This window comes from Bemisia tabaci, chromosome 6 (genome assembly GCF_918797505.1).
Source record: "Bemisia tabaci chromosome 6, PGI_BMITA_v3".
Classification (NCBI taxonomy): domain Eukaryota; kingdom Metazoa; phylum Arthropoda; class Insecta; order Hemiptera; family Aleyrodidae; genus Bemisia; species Bemisia tabaci.
Window position 1 is genome coordinate 25,695,412 of NC_092798.1, and position 11,553 is coordinate 25,706,964.

Below are 11,553 nucleotides of genomic sequence, written 5' to 3' on the forward strand. Positions count from 1 at the left end.
AAAGGGAAATTATTAAGTGAAAGGGATTAGTCTATAATTTTTGAATAAAAGGCTTATCTGGAACAGGCTGGTTTCAACAACATATTCTAGACAGGGACACAATGCATTTTGGAAGAGCTTAGATCGGCATATCTAGAAGAGGGTCATATTGTAACTGATCAAAACCTCTCAGGCCCGCGGCACTTAAGCTCCTCTCCTGCCTTGTAGATTTTAAACCGTTTTTTTTTAACTTTTCCGTAAGTGCTGAGAGAGAATTCCCTGCTTTATTGCTATATTGACTGCTAAATTGAGAAACCTCATGTCTCCATTTGTGACGTTGCGGATTTTCTGTCGTATTTTATTTTTTTGGAAAACTATTCAATGTAACTCAAAAACTCTCTTGATTTTGTCTCTCTGCTCACAGAATTTCAAGCTATAGAGTGGAGATTTTAAGCTTGAAAGTTGACTTGTTCCACTTAAAAAATTGGAGTAAAGTGGTTTCGTACTTTATGGCCATCGGTATGCCATATGAATGTAATAATTTTATTAAAATCATATGAGAGGGGGGGGGGGGGGGTGTCTCTCTCTCTCGTCCCCTTGGGGTTTTTAGATCCAAAGTTATGGCTGAACCCATTATCCGTAAACCAATCATGAGGAGATTATAACAAAATGCAAATTGAATGTTCTCACCATTTTTTTGTACGACCCTTTGTTTAAGAGGTGCCTCTAAATTTGAGAAGAACAGGCAACAAAACTGCACCCCTTGATCGGACACTATAATATTTCATTTTTAATAGAAATTTTGTTTTTAAATTTTTATCTTTTGTTTTCAAGATTTTTTTTAAAAACTCTTCCGAGCTTAGTTTTTTAATTTTTTTTTTATCCATTTTATTTGAACATATTAAATAAATATATAAATATAAATTGAATTTCGATGCAACTATTGACGTATGATTCAACACAGCTATACAACATTGCCACATTTAACGCTCACTCCCTTGTTTTGTTTGAGGCACGGAAATAAACAAATTATACTTGGCAACAAAGCATTTTCTAACCTCTAAAAGTTTTGTAGTTTTGTTTTTGTTTTCACTATTTTTCACTTTGTGGTGTGTGTGATTCTGGTCTGTCAAATTAGAGTGAATTAATGAGTTCAAAATTTTTATTCGAGCTTCAAAGTCATGGAAATTACAGCAGAGCACCGTGTGGATTATAACCACTCCTGTGAATTTTTTTCCCAATCTATTCTTTCATATGTTTGTTTACTTGATTCCTGAAGGCATTCTGTTGACATCCGAAATTTTCTTCAGTGTTCCCTAGATTGAGGTACATTATTTGTTTCTATCAGTAGCTTATCTTGCCAGCATAGTCATTAGTATATCACAATCTTCAGCATAATCTAACCAAAAGCATATATATTCAGACTCGACAGTGGGCAGTCAGCCACCGGTGTCAGTTCACTTTTTCAAAGAATGTTCATCAACTTGTGCGTGTGACTTAGGCTTTACAGGGACTAGCAAATTTTGCGAACTAAATGGTTCAATTGGATGGAGTAGTTAAAATGCATCAAAATTGCCATTCAGGGTAAACCAGTTCTGAGAAGGGAAATTTCTAAGGTTAGCTTGGTAATGGACTGACCTAAATGCAGAAAGGGTGCGAAAAGTTCATCAGTGTTCGCTTTCACCCACAAAACGCAAATTTTCCCTAAACACTATTTCCCAGTGTGGTGAAAGTAATTTTAACCAAAAATCAGCATGGCTACTCCTGGAGTGTACGGCGTGTTTTGTAGTGTACACTGTTCACCCGCTAAATATAGATCGTCAGTTCGTAGACACTCTGCACGCATGCATCCTCCCAAGTGTAAATTATTTGAGGAGAGAAACGTAAATTTAAAGGGGCATTCATACATTATACCAGATGATCAAAGGATAGGATGTATGTGCCAGGATAATATGCGTTTGAGGAAGAGAAGGGAGCAATTCGAGCGGAACGTAATATCGGTGCAGAACACTAATCTACCGGAATTATTTCACAGTTCTGGTCAGGAAAAGAGTATCAGTTTCCCGATTTGGTTTTAGTGCATCATCTCAAACTGACAACATTTTTTCATTTCAGTATCTCCTTCCATCACATATTCATGTTTGAAAATGAAGAGAGCCGGTCCTTATATTTTGGGTCCAATGCATGGAACATCCCCAGTCAAAAGCATAGTTCAGTGCTTGGCTCGGAAAGAGGGAACAGATGAATTCTACACTCTTAAGGTAAGTTGGAGTCTCTTTCAAATGTGCTTTAAGTATTTGTGAAAGTTAAGAGTCAGTTAAAATCAGTTTCGATACCACGTTAAAGTTTATTAGTGGTGAGATGGAAATAAAGTTCAAAATGATTTCCGATTTCGGCACCAGCGGGTCTTTGTTAACGTAGGACCAACAAACTATGACAAATGGAGCAAGAATCAAGAATCAAAGAGACGAGGTTTGAAATAAGTTTATCATCACTGTATTGATCCGAAATTGCACAGAAACGTTGCACAAAATATTAAGAACAAACGTGGAAAAGTCGTTGAGATTTCCCACAATGATGCACTTTAAATGTTGAGAGTGATGACACTTGGTGAAAGGGATTTAAATAAGTTATTTGAGTTTAAAAAGGTATAAGGAAACCTTTGACGAAGAGACGTTAAGAGAGGAGTACCATGTCTCTGGTCTAGGGAATGGAAGAAGACCTCGATTTAGGCGCAGCGCACGCTTATATAGACTTGCTGACATCACGGGTGGTGAGATAACAAGTTTACGCGTGATTGGCTGGCTATAATCTATGTAGCTATCAGTTGCAAGTCTAGTAATTAAAAGTAATGGAGATGGACTGAATGACTGGACGTAAAGAAGATTTGAGATCGAAAAATAGACTTTTATGAAATAAAAAATGAATATTAGAAAGAAAGAAAATTGAGAAGTGTTGACAGTATTTTTCAAATCTTCTGTTTCTTTTTCTCCTATTATGTACAGAATTTCAGGAGCAGACTGACCTATTTGCTGCTGAAGTATGTGCCGTCTGCATTTTGTCACTTCTAACTTTCAAAAGAGATGGCTCCCCCCCCCCCCCCCCTCCCCTCTTAATTTTGTGTAACTGTAAAGAAAGAGCAAAGAAAAGGCCGTACTTTTCGAATTTCGCCATTTTATCTTCATCTTGGAGCCCCTCAAAACGTAGCCTTTAGGCATGGCAACATTTCAGTACTATAAAATTTTAAATTATCAATGATGTGTCATTGAAGGTAATTAATCTCATCTGAAAGACGTAGTGAAAACACTTGATTTCAGCAATTTGTTCTCTGCCTTTCTTATTTGTTGTTTACATTATTATTTCATGTTGTTTCATTATTTTCTTCTTGTATTTTTTTTTACTACTCTAGCATTTAGCAAAATCTTTAAAATTTGATCATAAGTATGAAAAAATTGTAATCAAATTCAAGTTATCACTCTCGGCTTTCAACTCTGTCAAACTTTCATTGAATATTTTTGCTGCCATCTGATTTAATTCAATTGTTTTTACAGATTTTATTGCTTCCGCCAAAAGAAGAGGAGACTCAAGATGACAGACAAGGGAAAATGTTACTACACACAGAATATTCTCTTTTGAGCCTCTTGCATGATCTACCTCATGTTAGTCATCATCATGGGTTTTTCAAGGTAATTTATGTGGAATTCTCTGAACTCTTATAACCAACCTTTGCATGAGCAAACAAATGAAGAAAGGATTATGGGGCCTGTAAAAGCTCGGTCAAGAACTCACTTATCATCGTACAACAATCGCCCAAAAATTTCTTCTTTTGATTCATCCTCTCTCTCAACCACAATTTTTTTTTGAAGCGTCTTCCAATAGCGCCCCTTAGCAAAGAAAAATATATGAATCAAATCGCTGAGAAAGAATTATTTGGAATGTTTCTCTCTCTTCAAGCCTTTGTTGAAGCCAAGTTTTTTAACAGTATTTAGTAGCTAAAAGAGGAACCAACAAGGACAATTTTCGCTTTTGAAGTAGAAAATTTTGGATGATATTGTCATTTGAAGTGCACCCATTTAATGTATGGTTAAAAAAATGTTCAACCGAACCTAAGCAGCTCTTTTATGTTTCAATTGGTTAATGCTTCCTCTCAATTTGTTGTCATCACTCGCATGTCCATTCTTTCCATAGGATCTTGCCGTAGAGGAACATGTAAGCAGTGATGGATTGACAGAGACAATTGGAAATCAGTGTCAACGTTTATGTCTTGTGTTGGATTGCCTCACCCCACATGAGTTCTGCCCTCAAAGTATGGATCTGATAAATTTGCAGCGTTACATTATCCGAGAAAAGAAACTCTCTGAACATGATGCCCTAATCATATTCTACCACACAGTCTGTGTCGTTGAAAAACTTCATAAGGTAAGAGCTCAAAATAATATAAGAAACAGAGGACGCATGAAAACACATAAAATAAGTGATGAAAAGCTATGTACATAGAAAGCATAAAGTCGTTATATAATGAAGTGAGCTGGGGCCATGTTCTGGTCGATGAGTTCCGAGCCCGGTGTGCGCCAAGATTTGGTTACCTATTTGATACATCTTCGATCCAAAATGGCGTTGTAGAATACGTAATAATTCATATCCTCTTTGTTTTCTCGGATGGCTGGGTCCCCGTGTATCGAAAACAATCGATTATGTACCAAAATGGTGACCCAGCATGACACAAGAGTCATTGAATTCGGGACCTGAAAAATGCTTAAAAGTGGCGCCAGCTCTCCCATTTATATTACGACTCTATGTAGTGGATGATTGTATAGCACACTGGTCAGTGAACTTGAGCTAAGGATAAAAAATTTACCATTTCAAAAAGTTACAAATCTGGAAATCATGATTGTCAGTGGGTGATTATATAGTTAGTAGTCATAGTTATTAGTGCAGTTGTTAGTCATCACATGGTAAACATCTCCATGGGAAATTAAGAAAAACAATAAAAAGTATTCTGATGGCTGAAGTCAAGAAATGAGTATCTTTGATCGCAACATCGCCCATACTTTTTTTTATTTTAAAGCTAATTAACATTTTTCTAAAAATATGTTTTAAACTCTTTACTCTTTTAAGAAAATTTTAAGGAAATATCTTGGTTAGTTTTTTTTTGGCAAAAAAATAAGACGAGGTCAGAGATTTTGAAATGTTACATTGGGGTACACTGTTTTCAATTTAAGTATAGTATAAATTTGAACTTTTTGCTATAAAGTTTTCAAATTCTGTCCTTATACATTTGCAATTCATTATAAAGAAATTCTCAACCTAATAAGTAAATCCATCTAGGTACTTACTTATATTTTTACTGAAATAAAAGCTGTGTGTTTAAGTTCTAATTACAGTTTTTCTGCATACCTAGAATTTTATCTAATTTTTAATTTTATATGTTTTTCAGAGGAATATTGTTCATCGAGACTTAAAATTGGGGAACCTAGTTTTACATCAAGAATCCCTCAAAGTTACTATCACTAACTTCTGCTTGGGGAAACTTCTGAGTAGTGAAAATGATTTGCTCTGTGATCAAAGAGGTTCTCCAGCCTACATTTCTCCAGATGTTCTTTGTGGGAAACCTTATTTAGGTAACCAATCTCATATGTATTTATGGTTTTTAAGTGCCTTCGATAAATTGCCTCTTCAGAAGAAAAATGGTATTGTTGAAGGAAAAATTTCTAAATTTAATTTGTAGTATTCTATTGTCATGAAGGATCAATATTGTTCTGCATTTGACATGTTTGAATAAACCTCTGAGACTTTCAGACGCCTGTGTTAGAAATATGGCAAATTTCTTTTTAGTGTATTTCCGAAGAAATACACTATTGCGTTCTCCCCTGATGTCAGATCTGGACCAAAGACCATGTAATGAGCATCGATCATGGGTCGTAGATTACGAATATGCATGCCGTTTGAATTCATGTTTATATATATATATATATATTTATTTATATATCTGTTTATTTATGTATGTATTTCCGACTCATCGTGGTTTTTCCGATTTTTGCTTGGTTATATTTCCCTCATTTTAAAACATTTCCGAATGAAACTTTTTGCGATGTAAAGAAGAGAAACAGGACTACCCTTCTGCGAAAAAAAAACGGAGATCGAAGTATTACATTTCGAATGGTGGGGGCGAGAAGTGGGGGGAGGTTCAATTTTGTGGGCGCGATAACTCGCGCAAATTAAAAGCTTTCCCCCCGAAATTTTTACAGAAGGAAGATCTTACTTAGTTCTAGGCTGGTATTGAATCTGAGCGAAATCGGTCGAGCCGTTTAAAAATGGCGAGCTTTGAAAGTTTTAGGCGGGGGGTGTGCGGCAAAAGGAGGGAAGCCGCACAGTGGGTCACGAACTGAAAATTGGTGGACAAGACGGCAATGTTGTCACACAGTGGGTCACGAACTGAAAATTGGTGGACAAGACGGCAATGTTGTCGCACAGTGGGTCACGAACTGAAAATTGGTGGACAAGACGGCAACGTTGTCGCACAGTGGGTCACGAACTGAAAATTGGTGGACAAGACGGCAATGTTGTCACACAGTGGGTCACGAACTGAAAATTGGTGGACAAGACGGCAACGTTGTCGCACAGTGGGTCACGAACTGAAAATTGGTGGACAAGACGGCAACGTTGTCACACAGTGGGTCACGAACTGAGAAGTGGTGGATAAGACGGCAATGTTGTCGTACAATGGGTCACGAACTGATGAACTGATGGCTATATTGCCGCACAGTGGGTTAAAGACTGATAATTGGTGGACAAAACAGCAATGTTGTCGCACAGTGGGTTATGGAGATTCATCCATCGTCATTCAAGCTTGCCACAGCGTTTGTTGACATTTTTTCATATCAGACATTACATGAGGATTGTTGTTACAATCTGGCGACATGAAGTCCTTATTCGAATAATCAATGCCTCCAACAGTGTAAACGTAGATCCAACCTCCAAAGATTGATAGCTCCCCACCCCCTCCCCTCCCTTCGGAAAATACACTCTTCCCGCGGTGGACGCGCGGGTCACTTAAAGACAGAACAACTGAGGCCGGACACTCAAACTAAAAAACGCGCGCGAAGCGCGCGTCCTGGGGGGGCTTGGGGGGGCGAAGCCCCCCCAAAAACCGGCGCGGAGCGAAGCGGAGCGCCGGTTTTTTACCCTTCATCTTAGGAAGGAGCAATACACTCTTGTACCAAGGAGACCATTGTCCTGAAAGTCTCCTTGGTTTTCAATTTTATTTGTAGCTCTTGTTAAACTTACCTCGGATGGTAATTTTCATGGAACCTGATCGGTAGCCCCGGGCCTGGGCTGTCCAAAAATACCCAGATTAGCGCTGTAGCTAAAAAAATGAAGCAAGCAAGGGGCTTGATATTTGTTTCATTTGAAAGACCAACTATAAAGCTATCGGTTGAAATCAAAACCAATTCATCTGGTCAAAAATTAACCAATTTATTCCACCTACTTCAAGTAATAAAAAAAAGTTACCCCCCCCCCCCCCCCCCCCCCCCCCGCGCGCTGTTTTCAACAGAAATATTCCTCCTGTCAAACATTGTCTCAGTGATATCAGTTAGCAGCATGTCTTTACACATGATGAAAAACTGCCTTATCCAGAAAAACTTCATTCTATGTTTCATTTACCTAGGTCGATAGAATAATCTTAACTTTTTAAAATCTTTCTGGAACCAGAGTAGACTCTTGGTTATCGAACCAATTTATTGATAATTTAGGTGTTACTTTTATTCTGTGTCCGGAATGGAAAGTTAGTCGTGATTGCAACAACATCCAACTTTTGAAAAATCATTGAAACCTTGTTCCCTAAGTTTTTGTTTATCCTGCCTGCATAGGTAGCTGTTACCGTACCAATCTGCGCATTTTGATGATAACTGATTTGAAACAGGGATTATTTTTATTTCTGTATCTATTCAAGCTAATTTCTCCTCTTAACTCCAAATGGGGTTGGTTAATTATTACCTTTTAATGTTTCAGGCAAGCCTTCAGACATGTGGGCATTGGGCGTTGTTCTGTTTACTATGCTGTATGGCCAATTTCCATTTTACGATTCTAGTCCAACACAGTTGTTCAACAAAATCAAAGCAGCCGATTTTATGATCCCCAAGTAAGATACATATTCTCTCTTTCTTTTTCCTTTTAATGCTGTTTGTCTTCTTTTTGCTGTGTCACATCATCAACAGTCATCTGAAAGAAGCTAACTCCAAGCTTGCTTGGAGCTTCCTTATGCATATCATAATTTTTTCTTTGAAATTTTACCATGTAAATGCAAGTTACATCTCTAACAGTAAGCAAGTGCAAAATGTCTAATACTATTGCTGTCATTATCTTTGAGAAAAAATATAATCATAAACCCGACTAATTCAGAATCAATTTATTTTTCAACAGTGATGGGCGAGTTAGTGAACTAACTAAACATTTAATACGAAGATTACTCGTGCTGGAACCACGTTTTAGATTAACTGCTAGTGAAGTTAAGGATATTCTCATGTTCATTATCACAACCAATTCCAGGAGTTATTATGAGCCATTACAGGTAAATATGCTCATTTAATTTTAATTTAGAACTTATTAGGAGTTAGGGATGAAAATTTTGTAAAAACTAATTGTCATGGATTTCGGTGACAAAAACTATATGCTACAGAGTAACTCCAGAAACACGTATCTTGATTTGCAACATTGCAGACTTCTTGTCTTACTTTAGTTGTTAAATGAAAAAGTATCATTTCCTCAAAATGTTGGTGATTATTTATCTGCAATTTGCGTAATTTTGCACAAATTTCGAGTATGATGTTAGTTTGTTCTCCTTTCAAAAATTAAAATAGGAGTGGAGATTTTGAATCCCTACAATTGAGATACACTTTCCTGCAGTTTCACTATCACACAACATTAATTTATTCGCTTTAGAAATGAAATCAGTATTTCATTAAAAAGTTATTATTTCATTTCTTAAGTTAATAGTTTTCTGCTGATGTTCACCTCTCATTTAAAAGAGTCAAGCAAATTTTGTTGTTATGCTGTCTGCTGATCGGAATTAATCTGATGCAATTTGACACAGAATCAACTTTCTCTTAGTGATAACAAGAAAGGGATCTTAACCAACTACACTTGTTCCTCACGCTAAAGTGATTTTCCTTTTTTTTTTTATTTTATCAACCGGTACAAAGCTAATCCTTTTAATTATCCTATATTATTTGTTTTAATTTTTCAGTTTTGTATACTAATAATTAGGTCATGTGCTTATTTGTAGGGATCTTTAGGGGGACAGGCAGGGAACACCAGAAAAAATTCTGGGGGAGGGGCGATCGATATTTAGGGTAATTTCGGACCAGTTTTTTCCCTTCACATGGCAAAAAACAACTATAATAAGATGGTCCAAGTACTGATGGGCTGATATTTCCGGTTATTTTTCAGTCCCAGTTCTGAAAGCGTAGGAGGAGTATGGAGCAGGATCATATTTCCGTCAGATCCCAAGTTGTTCTCCCCTAATTTGGAGCTATTTATAATAGGTTTCCCTGCTAAACAGTGTCACTAATATTCCCGCTAACCCAAAGATCAATCAGATTCTTCCGTATATCATCTTGTACCACACATATTTACTTCTCATATTAAACATAATATTTTCTTCCTATTGTTCCATTTTTAGGTTGTCCCAGATATTGACGATTCAGAAGAAGATGAAACATCAGGAGGTCCTCCTCAAAAAAGGATAAAATTAGGTAAGTTATGTGTCGGAAACCTAAGTAATTTTCTCATCTGCACCATTTTGAGACATTTTCCCCCAAAATTTATTTCAAAATCTTTGTTTTCTGTCCATTCAATTATTGTGAATTTTTGAATATCATACATAGTTTGTTCACTATTTGTTCATAAACTAAAACTTTATCTTTATTTTTTGTTGTAGATACATGAGAAAATCAAGGTGGATTTGCCAATTATGAAAATTGAGCCATTCGTTATCGAAAATTCATCTCTTGGCAGCTTGATGGGTCACTTTCTTTGGTGAATCAGGACATTGCTGTGATCAAAGACATTCCTCAACCTGTATTAGGGTGTCCGTCATGCTTAGAACTTCATCATTTTTACATATCTGCCCATGAAAGATAATGCATTGAGGTAAAAGGCAGGATGTCTTTACAAATTATCTCCTGATAATATATAATTAGAGTACATTATGTTATAATCCTTATCATCCTTGCAGAGTTGCTTTGTAAAACTTCAGTTCTAATTTGCAGACTGTTAACAAGTCCAAAAACGGAATCGCTGCTCTCGAATTTCAATCCAGCTTGCATTTATTACAAGTAATTGCAGTTTCAAAAAACAAACATTTCAAAATTTTGAATTTGCACCACAGTACAATACAAAGCAGTTGTCTTGCTTTACAAATAAGAATTATCGTGAATAAAGGAGTTACTTAATTTTTTGTTAAAAAAATTGAGTTATTAGCTGTTTCAAGCATAAATTGTGTCAGAGTGTGATTTGTGATTAAATTACACATTGAAGTCCATTTTTTTACTTTAATACTGTGTGTCCTACACTTTAATTTTAATAATTTTCTTATCAGTATCACCAAAATGTCTCTTAACCGTTTTTCCTGTGATAATTTTCAAATGAAGAAGTAAGAAAAGTAGGGTAAGGGTAAGTCAGTCAAATTATTTTATTTTTTGACTACAATAATATTTACATAAATTTGTACACTTCATATTGGTAACTCTGTTTCCTTTTTCAAATCAAGTAGATTAATGAATTGACATTTCATTCATTAGGACAATACATTATATAATAATACTCAACTTACACCTATTAAATATTGAATTTAATTGCAAAGTGATTTGCTTCACAAGTCAAATTGGTGTAAGAAGAAAAAAGAGGCATAAATTAGATCAATACATGAATGAGATCATATTGAAACAGGTGCGTGTCAAATAGTTTATGAGCAGTGGTAAGAAAAACATGCTCTGCGTAATATGTATAACGTTTCTGTTCAATGAAAGCATCAATTGCCCATGAGGATCATTTTCGTATTTATTGTGATTGAAAATAGAGAATTTATTCTACCTTTTTCATTTTTGCAAGTAGTGTTTGAAGATGTAAGTACTTCGAAGGCATGTTTTTTAATGAAGACAAAGGCAAAAATAAAAAAGGCAAAAAAAATAAAGAACATAAAACAGAAAGACATAAAAAAGGACATCCGAAGATGTATTCTACATATTTCTTATGTTTTTGTCAAACAGGTAGATCAGCCTCTTACAGATCTGTGTAAGTTCCAGGTGCTCAGTCTTATCTTATTTTTTGATTATTCAGTCAGAAATGCTTCGAGCTTCCTCTTGTTTCACTCTCTTTTTTTTATTGTTAATTATTTACTAGTTCCAAGTATTTTTCAATAAACTTTTAATTCAAACGTAAAAACACACTTGACTTACTCTCTTTTTTAAGCATTCAGCCACGAACCTTTGCAACCTCCAACTTCCTTCTCTTTTTTCCAGGAAACTTATATCACTTAAAAGTTTCCACAATATCTTTGAAATTAAAAATTTT

The 11,553-nt window shown here is 35.8% G+C and overlaps 1 protein-coding gene across 1 annotated transcript; it reads left to right on the forward strand.

The window, feature by feature from the left end:
* Nucleotides 1-539: 539 nt before the first annotated feature.
* On the forward strand, nt 540-11,424 carry LOC109042516 (serine/threonine-protein kinase 40). Its single transcript, XM_019059310.2, has 9 exons — nt 540-1,305; nt 2,095-2,240; nt 3,531-3,665; nt 4,168-4,398; nt 5,417-5,600; nt 7,993-8,122; nt 8,404-8,551; nt 9,662-9,734; nt 9,920-11,424. Exons 2-9 carry the CDS (start codon nt 2,127-2,129, stop codon nt 9,925-9,927), a joined length of 1,023 nt encoding a protein of 340 aa, XP_018914855.2. The 5' UTR covers nt 540-1,305; nt 2,095-2,126; the 3' UTR covers nt 9,928-11,424.
* The last annotated feature ends 129 nt before the right edge of the window (nt 11,425-11,553 follow it).